The sequence below is a fragment of the Urocitellus parryii genome, chromosome 1, assembly GCF_045843805.1.
Source record: "Urocitellus parryii isolate mUroPar1 chromosome 1, mUroPar1.hap1, whole genome shotgun sequence".
NCBI lineage: Eukaryota > Metazoa > Chordata > Mammalia > Rodentia > Sciuridae > Urocitellus > Urocitellus parryii.
Genome location: NC_135531.1, coordinates 71,354,910 through 71,379,161, shown reverse-complemented (window position 1 = coordinate 71,379,161; position 24,252 = coordinate 71,354,910). Strand labels below are relative to the sequence as shown.

At 36.2% G+C, this 24,252-nt stretch overlaps 1 protein-coding gene across 12 annotated transcripts in view; it reads left to right on the top strand.

Annotated features, from left to right (window-relative positions):
- The window catches only part of Mef2c (myocyte enhancer factor 2C), a 164,497-nt gene that overhangs the window by 126,214 nt on the left and 14,031 nt on the right, over positions 1-24,252 (top strand). For 11 of the 12 annotated variants that reach the window (XM_026408757.2, XM_026408766.2, XM_026408756.2 and 8 more), the window contains 2 exons: positions 4,943-5,129; positions 7,690-7,737. In XM_026408757.2, the coding sequence (XP_026264542.1) occupies positions 4,943-5,129; positions 7,690-7,737 (235 nt within the window). The remainder of the gene's footprint in view (positions 1-4,942; positions 5,130-7,689; positions 7,738-24,252) is intronic. The other variant, XM_026408761.2, reaches the window with a different exon arrangement.

Below are 24,252 nucleotides of genomic sequence, written 5' to 3'. Positions count from 1 at the left end.
CAAAAAAAAAAAAAAAAGATTCAGTCCAGTCATTCAAATCAAATAAAAGAAGGCCCATTCAAAAATAGTTTATTAGAAATGTTTATGTATATGAAAATATCTAAATACCTAAGTGAACCCCACCATTGTGTACATCCATAAGAACGGGGTCCTAATTAGAATAAGATATAATCTGTGCATGTATAATTTTATCAAAATGGATTCTCCTGTCATGTATAATTTAAAAGAACCAATAAAAATGTATTACTTTATTTTTTATTGGACTTTTCCTGTGATAAGTTTGGAAATGTAGTAGATTTTGGATTAAAGTTCCAATATCTATGATGACTTAACTTCAGAAACCACCATCACTTTGTTTAGGGATAGAAATTAAGTTGTTTTAGCCATCATGTCTGTATCACTTAAAGGCAAGAGGACCAGCTTCCTGTGCCTGTGACCTGGCCCTGCTCTCTGAGTGCTGCGCTGGATTAAATGCTGTACCCTAATTGTCTTGAAATTCTTAAAACTTTGTTTATAATATTTATTTTTTAGTTACAGGTGGACACAATATCTTTATTTTTATTTTTATGTGGTGCTGAGAATTGAACCCAGTGCCTCACACATGCTAGTGAGCACTCCACCTCTGAGCCACAATCCCAAACCAAAATTCTTAACATTTTTAAACAAGAGTTACATCCTCTTTTCATTTTGTACTGGGCTCTGACTACAGCATTTTATTCAATCATCCCAAATTCTCCCTTTGATTTGAATGTTCTAAAAATTTGGAGCTAATCCATGAGATCTTTGCAAGTTTAGAATTTTAAACTACTTTTTGGCTTTCGTTTTTTAGACACCCCCCCCCCGCAATAAAATTAAATAAAGATGTTTTTAAGTTTTCTAATTTTGAAAAGTCAAGAAGAAAAAGAATAATGCCAATTTCTTGGAAGCATTTATATGTAACTATAACCTTTGCATTTTCCCAAAATGTTTAGAGCCACTTGGTCTCTTTATGGATGCAACCATTCCATGCCTCAGATAAGGAAATCAAGGTCAAGAAAGATTATATGACCTGCCTTATTTAATGGCATTTTACTATACCACCTGGACCGCTACTAAGATTTCTGATAGCAAGGCTAATATTCTTTCTAATTCTTTAACATATTTTCTCAGTGTGATCATTTTTAAGTTTATAACTTGCTTTCAAAATTATCATAGCTGGTTTCTGATAGGGAAACAAAGCAAAATATTCAATGAAAAGGATGTTAGCATAGTTTATGAGTTTTAAATTTTTGAACTATACATGTAATATCAGAATTATATATATTTTTAAATTTTTGTGTAGCTGTAGGTGTTTATTTTATTTTATTTTATTTGGTGCTGCGGATCCAAACCATTACCTCACACGTGATAGGTAAGCGCTCAGTCACTGAGTTACAGCCCCAGCCCCCAGAATTACATTTGACTGCTACTTAGCCAATCACAGTAAGCTTTACAGTAATCACTACCAAGTTTTTTATGGCTCAGAATGCTAGAAAATAAATAATTCTTGGGATGATGGTCAGAGGAGGGGAAAAATAGAGGACAGTTCAGAATTTATCACATATTTATTCAAAATCATCTATAATTCTGAAGTGCATATAATCAACTAGGGACTGGATAAGTGGACTTTTTTTTCCTAATGAGACAGTTTCAGTATTTTAAAGAATGTTTAGAGAAGATGTAGTTTTATAGCTGATCCTTAAATATCCAACAACAGTGAAATATTTATTAGTAGGAAGAGTGAGCAAAAATTTAAACATTTGCAACAAAAAGAGTTTTGAAATACCTATTCTCATTAAATACCGAAGAAGGGGGTCTTTAAGATTTACTTTTTCCCAATATTTCAGTCACTCCAGTGTGGATACTCATCCACATTCCATGAGAACCTGTTTACTTTATTATTTATGTGGTCCACAAGTAATAGGCTACTATTGTCAGCTCTGAGTCAACCAACAGTATGATTTCAGACAGCAACATCTTATTTGTCAAAAACATACACAATGTTGCACAGTGATTCAGTAGCAAAAGCAAGACTCAGTCACTAACTTAGGTGGCCTTGGGTCACTTACCAAATGTTACTGATTTGAAAAGGGGAAAATTATACCTGAAATGAGAAGATGTTGAAGGAGTTGAATCACATCATGTATTTAAATTGTGCAGCCTAGTGCCTGCTCAATAAATAATACACAGTAAATGTTAAGCTTATATTTTATATTAGTATAGTATCTTTCCCCCCATATTTAATTAGAGTGGGTTTTGCATTGCCTTATAGCAAGAGAGTTTGTGGAACTTTGATGAAAGGGGACGGTAGTCAGTCAACATCATAACTGATTTTATGAGAGAGGAGGGAGATCAGGAGAAAGGCAAGTTGCAGAAATAAATGTGTTGGTCAGTATGGGCTTTCCTGAGGCCAGGTTCTGAGCAGAGTTGGAGGAGGTAATGGAGTAACCACAGTAATGAATCAAGAATGAGGGAAAAACAGACTGACTGGAGAATACATGATTGAGGTTAGTCGAAGCTGGAACTCACAGGACTGCATGGGCCATTGAAAAAAGTCAGGTTCTACCTTTAAGGAGTGATGAGAGCTCTCAAAGGGTTTTGAACAGAAGAGTGCATCATCTGATGCTTTTTAAGGATCAAACTGATTGCTTGGTTGAAAATAAATAGAAATTGGGCAAGAACAGAAATGGGTAAATCTGTTAGAACACAAAGACAGCAGATTTCCAAAATGCACCCACCTCTGGACTACTACTGTTCTAAGCTTAAAAAGTTACTATTATAACTGAAAGTTGCAGCATGAAACAATTGACAAATTCAAAAAGGGTAACTAAAGAAATTTTATTTAAAGGACTGTGTATAGATGGACACAGTTAAAGGAAATTTGAGAGGATAATGAATTACATCAGGGCTTGCAACCTAGAAGCTGCTCTCACCACTGAGCCCTAAAGGAGGAAGGAGAGGAAGTCACCAGGGCTCAGCAAGAACTATGTCCATAAGAGAGAACAACCGTATTCTCCTGGCCTGCACAGGAACAGAGCAGCCTCTGCCAATATGGCTGTGGCCTAGCATGGATGCTGCTGCTGTAAAAAAAAAAAAATTGCCCTGATCTTTCTTGTCCATACTCTGTACTGCCACTGGTGCCTCTTCCACTGGCTGACCTGAAGCCACATGTCAGAGGACCCTGGTTGCTGGTATTGTAGGGTCAGTTTCTGGGTACAGAAGAGAGTGAACATGATGGAGAATGGCTTGCAGGACCAGTGGAGGATGCCTGGCATGTGTGTTTTCTCTGGTGTGCTTCATTAGCCTTTTAATGAAGGAATACAATATTTTATTCATTCTATGGACATTTACTTTACCACATACGCTAGTATTTTTGTCTTTAATAGGGCTCTAGAAATTGGGGTACATTCATGCTTAGATGTCTTATCAAAAATTCCATGATGTCATGGTGTTTATCCAAAATTATTTTCTGTTACCATTTACAGCAGATTTTCTGTTGCTGTTTATCATTTCAACACATAAATGACCTAAAAAAGTCTATATTATTATATCACTTGAACTTTTTTATTTCCCTCAAATATAATAAAGAATCTAAAGAAAAATGCACAAAATGTTTACTTTTGTCAATATCAACATTTCTAAAACATGAAAGAAAAGAAACATGGGAAATGAAGAACATGGGAGCATAAACATAAACAGAAAACAGTACTGTAATCAGCAACATAAACACAGAAGTGCCACAGAGCACAATGTGTGATCCAGACCAGCCAGTCAACCAGTAAAAACAAACAACAACCCAAAACAAACAGCCACACATACACACACATTTGAACTTGTACAGTGGTTTACTAAGAACCTCTGAGGGCATGACTTGTATAAATCCTGTATTCATGCATACACATATATGTATGTATGTATGTGTAAATGTATATATGTACACATATACATGCATGTATAAAGGATTTATACTCATGTATATATAATGTATATATACATATATATAATTTTATATTGAGAATCCTGTATGATCTGACACCGTGAGTCCTCTGGTAATATATTCACACAGTATTTTCATTTGTAATGCTAAAAATAGAGAAAGAAAGGGAAGGGTATTTACAACTATTAGTTAGTTCAGGCAAAAACATAAACCATATTTTTTCTTCAGTTGCAGAAATAATACCAAATATCAATAATTGAGACCTGAATCACTATAACTGGGCATCCATACAGCTTCAGTTCACTAAATTTGCCAACTGTCTTGTTGGAGACAGATCTTGCCATTTGTCGGTAGTAGTATGTATATACCCAAATGTGAAACATATTTACTGAGCTATCATTTTAAAATGCAAGTTATTGAATGGTACTTGTTCTGTTGAAACCTGTATCTTAAAATGCCTATTATTTTTAGAGTTAGTTTTAAAAGATTTTTTAAAATAATAATTAAATTATATGTGCTATTCACATGCCTGGGGATGATTTTATATCATTAAACTTCTGCATAAATATGCTTCAGTAAGCAATTAAACCAAAGGCTCTGGTTTGCATTTTAATCCTCCTTTTTATCTGTGAAGTCATCACAGTCATGTACCTTTGATCTTGCAGTCATTTCTGGCACCGGATTCAGACATCACAAATGAACAATTATTACTTAATAGAATGGAATTCAAAGACAATGGAGTCTAATGAAATGGGGCTTTGTTTTAAACAAAAGCGAAACCTTTTCTAATAGTTGCAAAGAAAGAGCTCTGAGCATATTAAAGAAATCAATTTATGATCTCAACTTCTTCATGGTCTTCTGCACACCATGGGGTTTGGAATTGGAATGTTTCTTGGAAAAGTAAGCACTGCCTGTACTTGAGAGCTTCTGTTGCTGTTCTTTTCTTTTACCTAAATTTTTTGGGTTTATTTGTCTCTGTTCCTACAGGCTGTTCCACCTCCCAACTTTGAGATGCCAGTTTCCATCCCAGTGTCCAGCCACAACAGTTTGGTGTACAGCAACCCCGTCAGCTCACTGGGAAACCCAAACCTTTTGCCACTGGCTCACCCTTCTCTGCAAAGGAATAGTATGTCTCCTGGTGTAACACATCGACCTCCCAGTGCAGGTAACACAGGTATGCCCTCAAAAGGACTTAATTTTAACAAGCCATTGGAGGGAACCCCTTTTGGCAAAGCCCAGGCTGTTTTTTCTATGAGATATTCTTTGGTTTCCTAGTTATGTGCCTTCATCCTTTCATTGCTTAGCATCCAACCCTACTAGGTCTTCTATCTGATAAGCCTAAATCTTTAGCATATCTTTTGAAATCTTTCATAGTCTACATTTTGTCTTTTAGGGTGTCACTTATCTACTTATCTGCTCACATGGCTGGGTTTTTTTGTTTGTTTGTTTGTTTGTTTGTTTTTTTTTTTTTTTTTTTTTTTTTTTTTTTTTTTTTTTTTTTTTTTTTGGTACCAGGGATTGAACCCAGTGGTGCTTAACTAGTGAGCCACATCCCCAGCCCTTTTTTAAAATTTTATTTAGAGACAGGGTCTTTCTTTTAAATTTTATTTAGACTCAGGGTCTTTCTGAGTTACTTAGGACCTCACTAAGTTGCTGAGGCTGGCTTTGAACTCACGATCCTCTTGCCTCAGGCTCTGGCAGTAGAGGCATGCACTTTCATGCCCAGTGCACATGACCGTATTTTAACTATGTACTTCTCAGACAGGATGTCAAAAATCCTGTCAACACACTTCTTATTCTGCTGTCCCCCTGCCTAAAATGCTCTTTTCCTGCTTCTTTCTACCAAGGTGCCACTTCTACTGTGAAAAACCCACCCCTGCACTCTCTGATAGCATCTGTCCCATTTAATGATTTATTATTTTGGCCAATTTTATTTACTTATACAATACCTTATTCCAGAAAGAATTAAATGTCGAAAATATAGATAGGATTGCATGTTTTATAGGAAATGTGAACTAAAAACAAAGAAATGAAGTCAGGAGCCTGTCATCTCATGTGTACTGGACATAGATTTGTCTCTGCATGTCTCCTTAATGTTGTTCAACTCTGAATGTCATAAAAAAGTGAAATTTTTGCTCAGGGGAAGTCCGACCATTATTAGGACTCAGCTCAAGCTAAATACATTACAATTTACAGTATCAAATATGTGTCGGTTTTTCCCACTGGATTGAAAGAACTTGAAGGCAAGAATACTCTTCTTTTTTTTTTTTAATTTGTTCTTTTTAGTTAGACAGAAGAATACCATTTTGATTTGCCAAACTCCCAGTGGGAACTAATTCAGTGTGTATTGAAAAAAGCTTAATTATTTCTTCGTACTTCCAAAAGCAGCATCAAAAATAATTGTATTTATAAATCACATAAGCAAACCATTATATATTTATATTTTTAAGAAAGCACTTTATAAAGAAAATTTTAGAATATCTTAGGCACATATAACTGTATTTAAAGCAGTTTATTCACTGAAGAATTTTTCCTCTAGAAGACTTTATAAATCCTGAGTCTGGGAAATGTGTACAAAGGACTTTATTGTGCTATTCTGTCTATATTTCAATATGTTTGAAATTTTTCATATGAATTTTAATAACCACATATATTCCTTTCACAGATATTTAGATGAAGTTGAATTTCCTATTTGATAAATTCATGCTAATTTTTTTTTAATTTTGTATTTTATTTCCAAAACAATACTTGATGGTAAATATTTTCTTAAAATGTAATGAACACGCCAGGCGCAGTGATGCATGCCTATAATCCCAGCAGCTCTGGAAGCTGAGGCTTGAGGATGGCGAGTTCAAAGCCAGCCTCAGCAATGATAAGGCACTAAGCAACTCAGTGAGATGCTAAATAAAATACAAAATAGGGCTGGAGATGTGATTCATTGGTTGAGTGCCCCTGCGTTCAATCCCCTGTACAAAAAAAAAAAAAAAAGTAATGAACATTTTCATCTAATTCTAAACCCTGAACCAACTAATAATGAAAAAGTATCACTTAGAAGCAATTAGAAAAACTAGATGACATTTTTGCTATTATTTTTTGGTTAAAGCTTATTCCTTAAAAACTAAAAGTAATTATTATATTCAGCATTTTGTTGAAACAACCCAACTCTCATATGTAAACATTGTCAAATGTTAATCTACTTGCTTAAATTAGCAGTGAATAAGCATATGTTCCTAACTTTGTGAAAACATGTTTATTGTGTCAGTATAATTTATGTGGGTAGACTTACTAAATGGTCAAAATTCTGGACAATTAGCATTGCATAAAATTAATGATGTAAAATATATTTACATATATGGTATAGGATATATTTACATGGTTCTCTGAGCATAGAGTGGACCTATTTTTTTTTTATTGCCTATGAAGAATCTACTTAGGAAAGACCTAGATTTGGAAATAATAAAAATGAAGCTACTATTCAAAGACTGGATATTTTTTAATGTAATCTTTCCTAGAAAAAAAAAAAAGATCCTGCAAAATGTCAGTGATTGAATGTATTTTTAACATTTGAGCACAGCATGTCACAATAAAACAAATGTCAGCCATCTGACTTAGGTAGCACTTTACAAATTTATGACTGTCAGGATTGGACAAAATACTGAGGTTTCTAAAGGTAAAGTGTTTTGTTCTGTGGGCCTTTAGCCTTTCTCCTTTTGATCTCCCTCCTTAATCCCTAGGTGGTCTGATGGGTGGAGACCTCACGTCCGGTGCAGGCACCAGCGCAGGTAAGCAGGGACTTCCCTACTGCACTGTGTGTCACTGTCTAGATTGCCAGGAAGTCAGTCTTTTTTGTACAAAGTAAAGTTGAGAGGTCTGTGAGAGGCATGGGAAAATGGCCCCAAGAATTTCTAAAGCACTTTTTGAAGCAGGAGTGGTTAAATAATAACTTAGAAGAAAACTATTTATTAACTAGAACCGTCCTTAATAAAGGGTTCATCTGGTCAGTGAGAGAATTGAAGGCTCCAAACAAATCAACTTAATCCTAGTTACTATTCCTACACATAAGAGTCCCTTTAGCAAGTCACACTTTGTGTGTTCTCTGTTAATCATTTCACAGTAAAAGTGAATCATTTTCCACCCAAAAGAAGTACTGAAATCCTATTTATTTCTAAAGAACAGTGAATAAAGAAAAGAAGGGAATAAGATTTTAACGATTCAGCAATCCGGTAATAAAACCAAATTTAACATTAAAATGAGTTTTCAGAGAACATCAACGTAATCTACCCTCCCCCAAAAAAACTCAAATATGTTAGCTCTTAAGAACTTCTTAAACCATGGCCAGTTGTCTTATAGCCACAGTTTTCTGTATAATTCATGATATTGTGATTATTGAGATATAAATGCTATTTTCAATGCAGAGGCAAGATAGCACAATACTTTTAAATGCCATCTGTAGTTTGCTATTGGCATAACAAGTAACCATGGTAATTTCTGCAGCTGGAACATGCTATACATTTTAAATAGTGGGGGCATGCATGAATGGCACAAGGTTATGTTTGAAATGTCAAAAAAAATTCAATTTTATTGAAATATCCATGGACAACCTAATTAAAATATTTTACCAGGGTCAAGTATAATAGCCTACTAATTATAAGAAAAAAGAAAGAAAATGGGCATACAGAAACATACAAATGGATAAATATGTCCATTTGGGGGTAGTGTTTCTCACTCTTTGATATTGGTTCTTTATTAATTTGATGAGTGATGAAGAAAAAGAATTTGAACTACATAATGAATTAACAGGATGAATAGCTCTAACTTCCTATTTTATATATAAAATTTTACATATAAAATTGAAAATTAGAGGCAAATTAGTGAGTAAACTTAATGGTAGTTATTTTGCTGGACTCTAGAAAGGATATGTTTTTTTTTTTTTCACCTTAAAAAAGACTTTGTAGTTTGTTGTCTCAAAATTAGAGAACCATATTAAATCCAGACCTCAGTATTTCCTGGATTCAAGTCTCTGCCAAACACTATGTTTAAAGAGAAGGGTGGAGACCAAGAATTGGGTGGTCACAAAGACCAAGACATAATGTAAGAAAAATTCCTTAGATGTTATGATGATTTATCTAATATCTCAATGCACCAATTTGCTTGGGAATATAGGAACAGTCAGTAGCAGAGATGAAAGTTATTAAAACTTATAACAAAAAAAAATATGTAGAGGAGAACAGATTTGATGGAAGTGGTCTCTTACTACTGCTAGAATAGTGGCTAGAATGCTTTAGAATCCTATGTTGAAAATTTAAAGTGTTTGATTGTTCAATGCTGCTGTCATTGTCAGTTCCCTGACAGTCAGCTAAGTTGATTGGCCCTCCAGGGAGAGAGAAGACCCTCCATCTTGTAAGCATAAAAGTTTGCCACATAACAGGCTATAGCATTATTCCACTAGCAAAGTCTCAGGAGTTTAACAAATGCATCTTTCTACCTCAGACCTCTGCTGTAGACATGAGACTCTTTTAATTCAAAAATAGAAGAAAAGAAAAAGACAATTGTTCCACCCTAATGACAATAATTATTCTGTCTTGATTGTATCTTATAGCTGTGAGAATATAGTTTCCACAGTTGTATATAGTTACTTACCCACTTTTTAAAAGGAGAGGAAGAAGCTCTTTCTAACATGGTACCAAGGTACACCTGTTACAGATGTCATTTGGTCTTGAGCTTAGCTGTCACATCTTGCCCATAAACTCAGCCCTCTTCCTCTTCTTTCACATGCCAACCAGTATCATATGTTGAAGTAGAATATATCTGTGCTGATGTCAAAGAATCTCACAACACAAGAGGGAAACAAGATCAGCCAGAGTGTGTCTGCATTTTCAAAAAAGAAAATTAAGGCAAAATAACTCCCAATTTTTTAATATTCTCATTTAAATTCAAGGTCTCAGAGTTAGAAACTCTAAGGCCAAGTGGCAATTCTGCAATCAAACTAAATGCTTTTTAGCCTTTGAAGTTTTTTTTTTTAAATCAAGTCATATCAGATTGTAAAAAGGGAATAGTTTCATGAAGGAAGGAAGGGAGTTCAACATTTATTATGTGCCTAGAATCAAAAAACCAAAAAGGTAAGCATTCTCTATTTCAGTTCAGTTCAGTCATAAAGTGTAGCCTCTTTCCCCAGCCAGTTGACTAAGCCATTCTTCTCTGTTATCCTGTCATGCTGTGAGCCATGCCTTACCAACTCTCTCCCAGGTGTTTTCTAAATCTACCCCTCTTCTTTCCCATCCCATTGCCCTGGTTCAGGCTCCTACCAGTGCCACAGGGATGTATCCAGAGCCTGCTATTTCAGTGCTCTGCTTCACATTACATTCTTCTCAGTCTCCCTGTGACTCATTGATCTTTCTCAAAGCCTTGACATCCTGAAAATTCAGCATGTGGCTTCCCAGGTCTTTTGCAATTCACCAAAAGCCTCTTATCTGTGACCCATTCCTATTCTTCAATCTTAACTTCTCTTCTGCCACTGCCATCAAGAACCTTGCACTTCAGCTCTACTAATAATAAACATTTAAATTGCTTTTATTATCTGTTTTGCCAAAAGAAGTAACTCATTCATCTTCGTAGAGATTCTTTTAAGTAGAAACTCTTGTTATACCCTTTATATAGATGGGTCCAGTGAGGCAAGGGGAGATTAAACAATTTCCCAATAGAACTCAGGCATCACCCTGGCTGGAGTCCAAGCTCTTAACTCTCTACTGTGGTCCACTTCACAAATGGTGTCAAAGCTGCTCACACTTACCTATGCCTTCTCCTCCCTGCTCTGGGCTACTGAGTACTGTTTGCCATTGCTCAGATTTTATTTCAGCAATGTTCAGGAAATCCTTTCCTGGATCTTCCAGAGGAGTTATGCACTTCTTCTCTGTACTAATAGTGGCAGTCTGTACTAACAGTGCATATCACCTTGCATCATAATTGCAATGTCTGGGCATGTCTCTCCTGGACACAGATCTCTGGGAGCAACTGTGTCTTAGTTTGTATTCTTAGCTCAATGTATAAGGGTTAACATATAGTCGATACTCAGTAAATGTTAGCTAAATAAAACATCTATCTTCTAGACATAGAAGTTTTAAAGAATATTGATGTAAGGCAGGAAGAACATTTTAAATAAATGATGTAATTTTAAAAACAAAATGATATACCCTTGATCTGTAATTTATAAAAATAATGTATTTAATATTGTATATAGTGAATATCTGTTTGATGAAATGGAGAGCAAATGGGTCAGTAAGGTGAGGTTTTACTCTCCTCTAATATAACAGAAAACCTGAAAAGCTGATACATAGCAGTAAATTAAATGCAGTTTGGTATCTCAGATTATCACTCATCAACTCTTAAAGCAATGAAGTTCTTATCGCTTAAGTTGAAGTAATTTCAAAAATGAAAGCAAGTCGTAATGAAGAAGTACCAAGATGGGCTTGTGCTCTTGGTATAGGATATATACAGCAAGTCATTATAATGCATTAGTAGCAGTGACATTTCTAGGATTCAATTGACAGTTATTCCTCTACTACTTAATCCTTTCCTCCCAACAAGCAAAGTGAGAAGTCAGTGCTTTTAAAGTTACATTTTGTCATATCTCTGTACATTAAAGCTTTTAACATGCTAATCTGAGTGGTTATTGATGATTGTAAGATCAAGTTCTGTTGAGCTGTTGTAATCATTAGATTTGATGGAAATAACCATTAGCACAGCAGTGCCTTGTTGGGTTATGCACTACCCTATTAGTGCCCTCTGTTTTCACCTTGATAATATGGTTGCCTTGTGTTAAGTAGAAAGTACCAGTGTGTACAATATCTACTCATTTATGGTTGATATTTTACAAAGGAAGAAGACAGAGGAAGAAGAAAAGCCTTTAGTGATTCCTTTGAATTTTTTACAGAATTTTACAATCTACCTAGCTATTTGTATGGGGGGGGGGTGAGATTGGACCCAGTGGCACTTTACCCTTCAAACTATATCCCCAGTCCTTTTCATTTTTTTTATTTTTTTTATTTTGAGACAGGGTTATGCTAATTATTGCTGAGGCTGGCCTAGAACTTGCAATCCTCCTGCCTCAGCCTCCTGAGTCAGCTGGGAAGACAGGCATGTGCCACCACGCCAGGCTCTACATAGCTGTTTGACAATGAGGCAAAGGAGATTTATGTATATTGGTTAATAATTTTAATTAGCATTTATTGTAAATTAGACATAATTTTATATAAAAAATAACAGCTGTTTCTTTATTTTGATTGTTAATTGTTTACTATTTTATGCATTGGGTTGTCAAGCATTGTCATTTCTGGAATGCTTAATTTATATCAGCTAAATACTTGGAGACTTGATGGTGGCAATGTACTTCTGTGTATACCAAATGGCAAACAGGGAGACCTGGCTTCCAGGCTCTGGAAAAAAGCCATCTAGCAAGACATTCTCATGACTTAGTACCTTTGAAATTAGCAGTTACATATGAATGGGCACAAATACCTTTGCAATTCAATTATCCACGATGTTATGATTATATAATCATAAAGCAGTTTGATTTATCTAACATTGGAAAGAAAGTTTAGCATATTACAACATAGAACTAAGTAAGGAGAGGAATGATCATATAACATTTAATTTTCTTGTGCCGATAACACCGTTTTGCAAGTATTTGAGAACACCTATCAGAAATTTCTTGGCTGTGATGACTTATTTTGGGGAGCAGGGGATAAAACCCAGGGGTGCTCTACCATTGAGCTACATTCCCAGCCCTTTTTATTTTTTATTTTGAGACAGCGTCTCTCCAAGTTGCTGAGATTGACCTCAAACTTATGATCCTTCTACCTCAGCCTCTTGAGTCTCTGGGGTACAGGAGTGTACCACCATACCTGGCTCTGGGTTGACTTTCTCATCACCCAAAAGACTTCCTCCCATTTCTCAATGGTTTAAAATATCAACAGAATGTTTAAGAATTTAGACTAAAAATATTGGTTTTAACAAGTTTGCACTTTTATTGCCTAACAAATTCAGGTTATAATATTCCAGAAACACAAAAGAATGCCATTTAATTTTTCTCAAATAAGAAAACTAATTGTTAGTATACAGATATCATTTTTATCATCCTTTGAAAAATATTATTAATCTGCAAATGAAAAAACAAAACAAAATGGGTTAATAGTTGTTTTCATTCTTATGGAAGAAAGAAAAAAAGAAAACTCTGAAATTATTCTGTTTTACATTGGGAGTTCACCCAAAATATGAATAAAGATAAGTAGCATTGATTTTTGTTTTTATCTATGAAATTAAGTAACACTGAGAGTTTTAACCCAACCCAAGGTCATCTAGATTTTTTAAAGGGGGGAAAAAACCACTTAGTCTTCTCATTGGGTGATGTGCAGCATGTGTTTTGCAGCCAACTGCCAAGAAAGTCAGTGTCCGCTTCCATCTACAATCCCTGGCAAATCACAGAGCAGTAGAGCCTTAACACCATTCTGTGGGGCTGCTATCAGTGTGGCAAAGGCAGGTCAAAGAGAAGACAAATGAAAGAAGTTGCAGGTCAACTCAGGATACTGTAAAACCTGCCTTCAACTTCTTGCTCTGGACTTAATGCCTAAGGACTTTGATTTCCAGAGGGAGAAAGAAAATCTCAAATTAAACTTTATGGAGAGTATAGAATCAGATTTTATAGCCCTTTGTTTGTCATATTTTCAACTTAACAAACCATGTATTTTTTTTTTTTGAGCTAGGGTCTCACTGTATTGCCCAGAATGATCCCAAACTTATGCAATCAAGGGATCCTCCCACCTCAGTCACTAGAGTAGCAGGGATTGCAGAAGGGTGCCACCATACCTGCTTCCACACCATATATTTCTTCTACTCACCTACCTGTCAATTATATTCAGTAAAGCAAGGTAAAAATTGGTCTCTCTGTTCATATCATATTGATTTACTGTAAGAGTATAACTGATAATAAAATTTTGGCCTTTTTAATATTAAATTCAAGCAGTTAATATTCTTCTCTAAATATGAGTTTTACTCAAAGTTGTCATTTTTCTTCCTCACAGCAACCATTTTTTTCCTCCCTGTATACTACTGGGTTCTCTGTTCCCTATTTTTGGCATCACCATAAGATTTTATTTAGAGATAACACATAAAAAAGCTTTTTTCATAATCATCAGTAATGTGAAATTGTGCATAAGTAGACAGCAGATGCTGAAGGAGGAATGTGGTTAAAAAACCCCTCTTTTGGAAATCAGTTTTTTACCTACCAGGGACTTTCTCACTTGAGGCTTCAAGGCTGTCAGCCAAGAGTATAATTTGCTGTTTTTAGATAAACTTTTGCCAATCACTTAAATTTTGCAGTTAGGCTTAACTTAGTATATTTCAGTTGAATTTCAATTCCAAGAGTATATAATCTGATACAGACTCATATTTGAGACATCATTAGCTACTTTAAAGAAAACTAAGTGTACTGTACCAGAACCTCCATGAAACAATTTGAATTTATAATTTACAGATGTCCCCATAGGGTGCTAAGTAGTTCCTGGGTTTATAATTTCTCCACTCTGTTGTTTTAACTGAACCCAGTATTTTCATGTTAGCATCGAGACTGTGCCCTCCTTTCACAGTTTCTTGGACTTAGAGTTCACTTACCATTTCCAGTTATGATAAAGAACTAATTATGTTGTATATAATGTCCGTGGAGGAGGGAGCCCTGCTATACTAATATAGGCTATTGTAATATAGTGGTAAACGCAAACCAAAGTCCATCATCCGATTGTGTGTGCAAACATTAATTTATTTTATTTTTTTAAAGGAAAGAGAGAGGGCTGGGGATGTGGCTCAAGTGGTAGCATGTTCGCCTGGAATGCGTGCGGCCCGGGTTCGATCCTCAGCACTACATACAAACGAAGGTGTTGTGTCTGCCAAAAACTAAAAAATAAATATTAAAAATTCTCTCTCTCTCTCTCTCTCTCTCTCTCTCTCTCTCTCTCTCTCTCTCTCCTCCCTCACTCTCTCTTAAAAAAAAAAAAGGAAAGAGAGAGAGAAAGAGAGAATTTTAATATTTATTTTTTAGTTTTTGGCGGACACAACACCTTTGTTGGTATGTGGTGCTGAGGATCGAACCTGGGTCGCACGCATGCCAGGCGAGCGCGCTACCGCTTGAGCCACATCCCCAGCCCGCAAACATTAATTTATATAACAGTCATGAAAAAGGGACCTTTAGTTACCACTGGTATTAAGCAATGTAATGAGAACAATGAAAGCATGGAACAGAATTTTTGCTCAAACAGTAATTTGGGAAAATATTCTAATGGCAGATATTCAGGATAATATAGTAATCAAGGAGAATATATGATATACAAGCTATTTCAAAGAGAACAGTATTGCCTTCAGAAAGTCTGTGAAAATCCCATTTTGCAGGATTCTTGTGAGAATTCAGTGAGATAATTGATGTAAAACTTCCAACACAGTTTCTGCCGCAATGTAAGCACTTGTTAATAAATGATAGCTATTGTTATTATGGGAATTACCTATATTTTTTATTTTCTAACCAAACTAAGGTTAGTTTGATGCAGTTCCAGTAATATGAGTTAAGTGTACAATGAGCACACACTGGTCAGCTTCCCAGAGCTATCTGGTACAGCCCTCTGTCCTTAACAGTGGGAGTGAAGCAGACATTTCCATCACTCTTAGGCAGAACATGAGAGCAGCACAGCTCAGTGCAACACATTTCACTTTGAACGCTATGAACTTCTGATGTGTTCAAAGCAGTTGTGTAAATGTTAAAACCACAAGTAATTATTCTTTCTCTTCTGTCACGTTCTCTCTAATTTATACTGTCTCAATATTTTTGTTTAGAAAAATGACTGAAAGAATGAGCGATTGTGTCAATAATGAAGACACCCCCTCATTTTTAGCAGAGACAGGCCCAAAATCGCAAAGAGTGAACAATTAAATGAGTCATAAATCCATCACTCATTGCTAAGTGGAATTTTTTAAAGATAGTAAGGTTCAATATCATTTTGATGGTGCAATTAAAAAGTATCCCTTAAGTAAATCTGTATGCAAAGCAGAAGGATATTTTGTGCACTGGAAACATCAGATTGTCCATTTCTTCCTTATTTGCAAATGGAGCTTTTTTTTTTTTTTTTTTTTTTTGGAGAGAGAGGGAGAAATACAGAGGCATGCTAAGTCTCAGACATCTGGCTTTTGTAATAACTCAGTGGGACCCTGTGTTCTGGATTCATATCAAAGCTCTCCCACTTGCTGACAGGGAGATCTCAGTCTTGACACAGAAGCTCCCAAAGCCTCAATTTCCTCATTTATTAAAAGTTAGGGTAATACTGCCTGACCCTCATGAGTACTAGAACAAATGAGAGAGTGGCTTGCCAACATAAACCCACTTTATGACACAGACTCTCAATCTTTTGGAAAAACAACTTAGTGATAAGTAACAGTTCTGAGCTTCTGCTTCCCTCTCTGGAGCTTAGAATATGTGTGCATGTTCAAAGTTCAGCATTTAGTTGACAGACAGACTGTTAATGTACAAAAGATCACTAAGCAGAGTGGCTAGATGTGAAATGTGCAATGCTCTGTTCTGTTATCAGGTAACATGGTTAAGCAGAAGAGGTTAATCTCTTTTTAGAATGTCAGCTGGCCCTGAACTGGTCCCGCCAAGAATAGCCTTGGCATTAGTGGATCTTGGGTATTTTTTCTAAGAACACACCACAGAAGGTACTGAGGTTTTGCTAGAATTTCTTCACTATCTCATATTTTACAATATCGGTTCCTCGCCCCCCCCCCACCCTAAACCCCTGGAAAGAGTGGAGACTTGATTTTGTGTGTAAGCATCTGTAATCAGGAGTCTTTAGCAAGATAAGAATCAGATCTGATTTGCCTCCCTTCTATATTAGTCTTGTTGAAATTTTCATCATTTCCAGATTTCTGACCCCAGAGCCAGAAAGGCAATTGTGGTTGCCTTTTCTCTTAGAGCCATCCATGAAAATGATCGCCTTTTCCCTTTAAGAAAAAGAATTGATTGTGATTCACAACAGCTGAGTAACATAGTTTCTAAAATGGCAGAGTAAATATAAAATGCAATCTAGAAGGTCATATTTTCCACTAAAAAAATTGTTTAAGAGTGTCATTTTCAATAGAGTGGGGGTTTATATAAGCAAGTTTACCATATATAATTAAAGTAATTTTTGTGAAAAGATGTAGGTTCAGTTGAGACACAAGATAGCATCCTGATAATAAAACTAACTTGTAAAACTTTTTCAAAGTCAAATGTAAATTGATGAGCATTATTATGAATTGGTAGTGAGCATTATTATGAATGTGACATTTATGTAACAAGATGCTATCCTGTAAATATTTCCAAAATTACTAATAAAAGGAAAAACTAAGAGCCTGGGGTTGAACCTCAGAGGTAGAGCATGTGCTTAACATGTACAGTCTTACGTTCAGTTACCAGCACCAGGAAAAAGAAATGGGTAAAACATTTTGCTAAAGTAAAAGCAGATGAACACATAAAAGGTACAACTGTGTATTCAGCTTATCATTCTCCTGTGGCAATTTGCTCCAAACTCCCCCAAATCAGATACCATTAACAAATTAGTACTCAAAGCAATTTTAGGAGCCTATATATTATGAGTTATTTTCAGATGACTAATAGCAGGTACCATAAAATCCCAGACATTTTTCTAACATGTCCAGTGGTTCTGATAGAAGCTGGTCTTTTTTAATTGACAGCAACTATAAACATCTTTACCCTCTATTAGTCCTGAGAAGATTATTGACTAAAATTTTACGAAATCTGCCTTTAAAAGCATATGTAATTATCCACTGTAAATAGTGCACCAAAGTTAAATAGTTGCTCTAGTGTTTAGTGTGGCCTCAATGTTTCCTATTTATTTTAAATATTCATTGTGAATATTTATCCAGAGGGAGAATGTAATTATGATCTGGCACATTGTCATTCTGTATCTCTTTATATGAGTGCAGTATCTTCTATTTATGATGCCCGAGCTGACCATGTCAAGTGTTCCTCAAACTTTCACACCACCTCTGACTTAGGAAAACCTTTAAGTCTTCGGTTCCTGGTCTTGAATTTCATTTATTCTCCTCTTCCTCTGTAATCCTGTACTTTTAAAATGAGATGAGACATAGAGGGCTCTTAAAGCTCAGAGCATGACAGATTTTCAAGGGAGCAGTGCAGTGTATTTCAGCTTCAGGGCATGGACACACTGCTTGAGTTCCTATTATGGCTTCTCCATTTGATGGCTGTTTGATGTTGAGCAAGTTACTGGACCTCTCTGTTCCTCAGTTTTTTCATTTTATAACAAGGATACTTTTAATATCTCACAGGGTTATCCTGTGATTAAAGGTCTTTTACATCCACGTATGATATCAAACAGTTACACAGCAGTTAATAGTTACCAAGTACTATTTGGGACAGTTAATGTGCATGCTTGATGTTTTTTGAATGTCATTGGTAAATAAAGCTATACTGTGTTGCTGTTGTTAATACTGTTGTACTATCATGTTGACAACACCTGCCTCAGATGAGTATCTGAGAGTCTCTGATTCAGATTACTTTTATGCTTCTTTTACTTAATCATTTACATTTAGAAGGCTAACGCTTTACAGGGTTGAAGGAACTATGTTGAAGACATTGGTGATTAGCACCTGAATTTATCTGCTGTACCCTCCTTTCCCCCCTTGCTCCTGACTGCCATGTCAATCTTTCCCTCTCTGCATTTGGATCTCATTCCACATGTGTCCTGTGTCTGGTGCATCCTAACTAGCCTCTCTAATTGCAGTCTAATCCCTTTTAAGTTCTGATTTCCACTGCCACTATAGATATTTCCCTAATACACACTTAATAAAACTAACCACTGAGAAGTTATCATTGGCTGCTCATTTTCTATAGCATAAAGTTTGGTACAAGTTTACTGTAAAGTCTACAGTATAAAGTGAACATAATCTGAGAGCTTGCCAAGCCTTCTTGTCCAACTCCTGAGGGCTGCATACTCTAAAACATCCAGTGTTTCATCTTCATAGGGGGCTCATCATTCTCGAACACAGTTGCTCTGCTCTTGTCCTGTCCTGTGTTTCCTCTCTCTGAGAAGTCTCTTTCTGAACCTTCTAATAAAATTCTATTCACTCTTAGTTGCCACCCTCCTGCCATTCTTTTTCCTAGGTTGCTTATATTTTGATGAAAAGTTCTGTGTGAATTAATTACTGTTGAGACTTGTCTTGAGACAACCTATGACACTAAATGTTTGTCATTGTAGAAGAAAAGTTCAGTGTCTCGTTAAAGTTTTCATCTTCATTAGGAAAAATTTGTGCCTTTTGATTCTGCTACTGTTCGCAGTAGCTAAGGTAATGTGCCTGAAATAATTAACAGATATGATAGGTAAAAAAGGAAATTCAGTTAACTCTCTGTAAACAAATTTCATAGAATGGTACTTGTGTCATTTCCTCTCTTACATATTATATGGTTGATAAATACTTTGTCTCAAATGGTGGACTTGGCCACCAATATACAATGATGATCTAAAATAGAAAAAATTTGCAAGTAGCATAAAGTGAAAAGACCCTTGAGGCTGGGGTTGTGGCTCAGTGGTAGAGTGTTTGCCTCACATGTGTGAGGCACTGGGTCCGATTCTCAGCACCACATTTAAACAAATAAATAAGTGAAGGTCTGCCAATACCTAATAAATTTTTTTTTTAAGAGGAAAGATCCTCAATGTTGGAATTTAACAAGTTACTCTTCACATTTTTAGTTTTCTTCTCAGATTCCCTCAGTAAATCAACTCTCAGTGCTATTCCTAAATAATTCCTGATTTTTCTAGCATATTCTCCGTATGTTTTCCAAGCACATGAGACATTTAAAGACATAGTAGTTTGTACAGTATCCCTGCCTCTAATTGCAGCAGGAGTTTAGAGGAGAGTGAGTTCAGTGTGGGCTGAAGTTGTCTGAAAGGCATCATGAAAGAGTTGGAACTATAGCTGATCCTTAAAAGATGAATTTGAATTAAACAGGAAAGTGAACACTGCCAGTTATTGAACTGCTAGAGCAAAGACTAGGGCATATTCAGAGGACTGTCAACCTGACTTTGGCCATTGGAAATTGGATTAGATAGAGAGAGTGGGTCAACTATGACAGTCCTGAGAGCCAGACAGGGCACTGACCCAACTGTGTTAAATGCTATTTGAAAAAGTAATATGCTGGAAGTGGTAATTTAGAAAGGTTCCCCTGGGTAGACCGGTTAATATCACATATAATCACAGAAGTTGCATAAAGCTATAGGAAGTTCACACCCTCCTGAAGTCCATCTTAGAGGCTGGTGAAGAATCCCTAACTAGGGACCACAGGACCAGATGGGGTGTTATTGAAAAGCAGTCAAATGGAGATGAAAGCAATGAAGATGGATATAGGTATCATAAAGAGAAGAGACCTTCAATGTCTGAGTTTAACATTTTCAAAATGTTAATGAGTAACTTGAAGAAAAAGTAGAAAGATTTGGATTCATTGGGCATGGAGATGGAGGAAGAACGGAAGGAATGGTCAAAGTCGGCAATTTGTGAGATTAAAAGATTATGCCAGTGAAAAAAATTAGACACGATCCTTAAGGACTAGTTTCAGTTTTGTGCTTATTTAGTTTTATGTGCTTGTATTTATAATTGAAAGTCTTGGAAAAGAAACAACAAGTGAAAAGACTCATAATGCCCAAACATCCAAATAAAAGGAAGTTTTAGAGCCACAGGCTCAAAGAGAGCTACATGCTCAATTGAGCTCTGTAAGACAAGGCAAAATGCCTTCCTCATAATATCTTAAGCCAGGAATATGTTCTTTGAATTTACAGCTTCTTAAAATAGGAGTCAATAAAAGGGGGGGCAAGTGTTTGCAAGTTAACCGTGGAAAGAAAAAAAAAAGTTTTTTCTCCTAGCACCATATTTGAAGTCCTGGAGTATTTACACTAATTTTAATGTTTACAAACTTGTAGCCAGTAGAGGTAGATTCCTTTATGTAAGTCAAACTGTGAATGTGTAAGTTGTGTTTTTTTTTTTATGAAATGATATTTTTAATCAAATGAAACTATAAAAGCTTCATTTAACTGTACAGTTGGTCTGTACCTCTTTTATATATATATATATATATATATATATAAAATCTGTAGTCAGGAAATCCATTCACTCATGCTTTATAATTTTTGTGCTTTTAAGTGGTCAGAAGAATGTGACATCTGCATACAGTCACATCTAAATTGATAATTGTCCAGAAGGAGGGTAATTTTAAAACACAGCATGAAGAAAGGTTGAATCTGTATATTAGAAGGCTGTTGAGAGGTGGAGCTTCCCACCTCCCGACCCCTGAATTTAAATGAGACCATTCTCTCTGGTGAATTTATCTTAAGGTGGGACAACAGCCTCCACACAGGCCGCAGCATTTTGAGTGAGGAGGAGTCTGCGGTTGCCCAGCCGGTTTAAATGCAGCCTCTTCTTAGCAGTAAACCACACGCATGTATTCATCATTGATTTTCAAATGATAGGTTTCTATATCACTGGTTTAGGATCCACAGTCTTGCATTCCTGAATCTATATTATGCCAAAAGAATAACAATTTGGTGGCTGGAAACAGAAATGGTTATTATACGGCTCCAAAATGCTAGCTGGCACAATATGCTAAAAACAGCAGAACTTCAGCCGTAAAAAGCAGAATTTTTTTTTGTTCTTAAAAATAACTTTATGCTCTAAAAATATGAATTTAAGAAGTGTCATCATGGTTCAAAATATTTTACATTGAATATGTAAACACCTTAAAATATGTGACTAATCTTCTAAAATGGCATGATTTCCAAATAACAAAAAATATTCCAGAAATAGAATGCTTTTTAAATCAGTTTTTTTAGTTTTGAGGTATTTATCAGATGAAAAATTGATATATGTTTTTCCCCCCTGCTGCTGCCCCAATCATTGTTTAAAATGTAGGCCAAAAAGACATAGGCTTTGTTGGAATTTCTCAGTAAGTATACTGCAGAAAAATGTTGTTGTTTTTTTTAAAGAAACTTTCTTCAGAACCTCTGTGACACATTTCCATTTTCGTGCACTGGCCCAGTGCTTCTCATATCACAGGACAACACATTTCACGAAGCGGTTTTACTTCCTTTTAGCAAAATAACTCCTCCATGCAAACCAGTATCGGCATCTACCGAGCCGGGGCTTCAGTTTCTTCTGATCTATTCAAGCTTCATTGCACTGCTTAACTGACTATTTTTTCCTTCTTCTTTTGAAATTACTTAGCTAATTTTCCATTTGATTGTTTATTTAAACCAGATCTCATGCAGGCTTAATATGTAAGTGACACATGTATTCAGCGTGTCTGTCTGAACTTCGGCTGACGGGAAAGTATAATACTAATTTTATTGGTTTCCTCATTCCCTTCTTATCCAGTAGAATCTATCAATTCAAACTAAGGCCCTAACATAGTTGCAATTATGATTCAGTAAAACATGTTAAATATAAAAATCCTCTGAACATTCCAATTTATCAAGGTTTTTTCTCACAGTCTTGTCTTTATTTTTCCTGATGCAAAAAGGTAAATGTATTGTTTCATATAACGTCTTTTGCCACCAAAATGCTGTCTAAGTTAACTATCTGGTCATTTTGGTTTTTTATAAATTTAGCTGGCCATAGAGAATTTAGCTAATTTTCTTTTTATTTATTTATTTTGGGGGGTACCAGCAATGGTGCTCATGGGTGCTTCACCAGTAAGACACATTGCCAGCCTTTTTCACATGTTCAATTTAGAGACAGGGTCTCACTGAGTTGCTTAGGGCCTCACTGAGTTGCTGAGGCTAGCTTTGAACTTACCATCCTCCTGCCTCAGCCTCCTGAGCTGCTGGGATTATAGGTGAAGGTCACTGTGCCTGGCTCCAAATCTTAGGTAATTATTCAAGTTTTGTTTTAGACGAGTAATTTATATTAAACATCAATGAACATATCTTAAGCAACTACTGTGTACTCAACACATGTTGGGGGGGGCAGTATTTGTTTCCCTCATAACTTGGAAAACTGTATATATAATCCAATTGACAGATTTAATACTGCAGTTATTTGTTATATGTTCAGCCTGCTCATTCATGCATAAAATGAGACAGGTAAGTGATTTGGATATGCTATAGGCCATGAGCCTCAAATATACTTTAATTCAAAAAATGTTTCTTCAGATTTCTCCTGAAATAGATCTATGTTTTGCTTTTCCAATTCTTCTTTGTCTCTACCTCATGCCATCACAGTAGGTCTCCAGACTGGTCCACACCACCAGACCTCCCTAATTCTGAGAGGCCTGCACTATTCCTCTGCTCTAAAGCTCTGGTGGGTCTCACTTCCACCATATACACCCTGGAATTCAAGGTCTCCACAGCCCAGCATCCGTGTCCTCAAAGAACCCTCTTTTTTCGTGGGTTCCCTTTTAAACAGATTGCTCACAGTGTCCTGGCCTGTGCTGTTTAACTTTCCTCCCTCAGTCCTTCCTCAGCACTTAGTCACAAGTTTAACATTATATTCCTGTGTCCAGCCTTTTTTTGAGGCCCACACCAATTCCTTCCTCTTTCATGAATCTTTATTGGATAACCTCTTCCCTCCTGGGAAATGAATAAAACTTAATCAGAATTACTCTGTGAGCAGCTCACGCTAGGCTGCCTTGTCTCAGTCATGTGTGTTCCTTGGTTTCTGGATTACCACAAAGGAGGCTCAGGGCCTTTCAAAACTGGAGCCCTGTCCTTGCCTCCTCGCTGGATAGCACACAGTGTCTTTGATCCAGGAGTAATAGATACTTGTGATTTGTGATGATGATAATGTAACAGTGAGGTTTAACTGCCTCCTTTGGAGCCTCAGAAAGCAACCGTCTCCTTTCCTGGTGAGCATCATGAACCAAGTAGTTGGTTTTGTCTTACTCTCCTGTCAGGGGCCATGCAGGAAGCCAGCACATGACTTTCTAAGTTAGCTCTCATTCCAGCTCAGGTAACATTTCCAGCCAACCTCTAAAGCTCTTCCTGTCACGGAGCAGTATATTTTGAAATATGAAAAATGGAGGCCTTCAGATACCCACTCGTCTATTAGTAGGGAGCTAAACAGAATCCTGAGAGAGTCCTTCTGGTCTTCCTCTGTGTTCTTCCTGCGCCTAGTGAACCACGACTTGAGTGGAGGCGCCCTCGCTTCACTTCAGCTCCTCAGGAGGAGTTGCTTTTCAAAGATCTGTGTGAGCAGGAAAT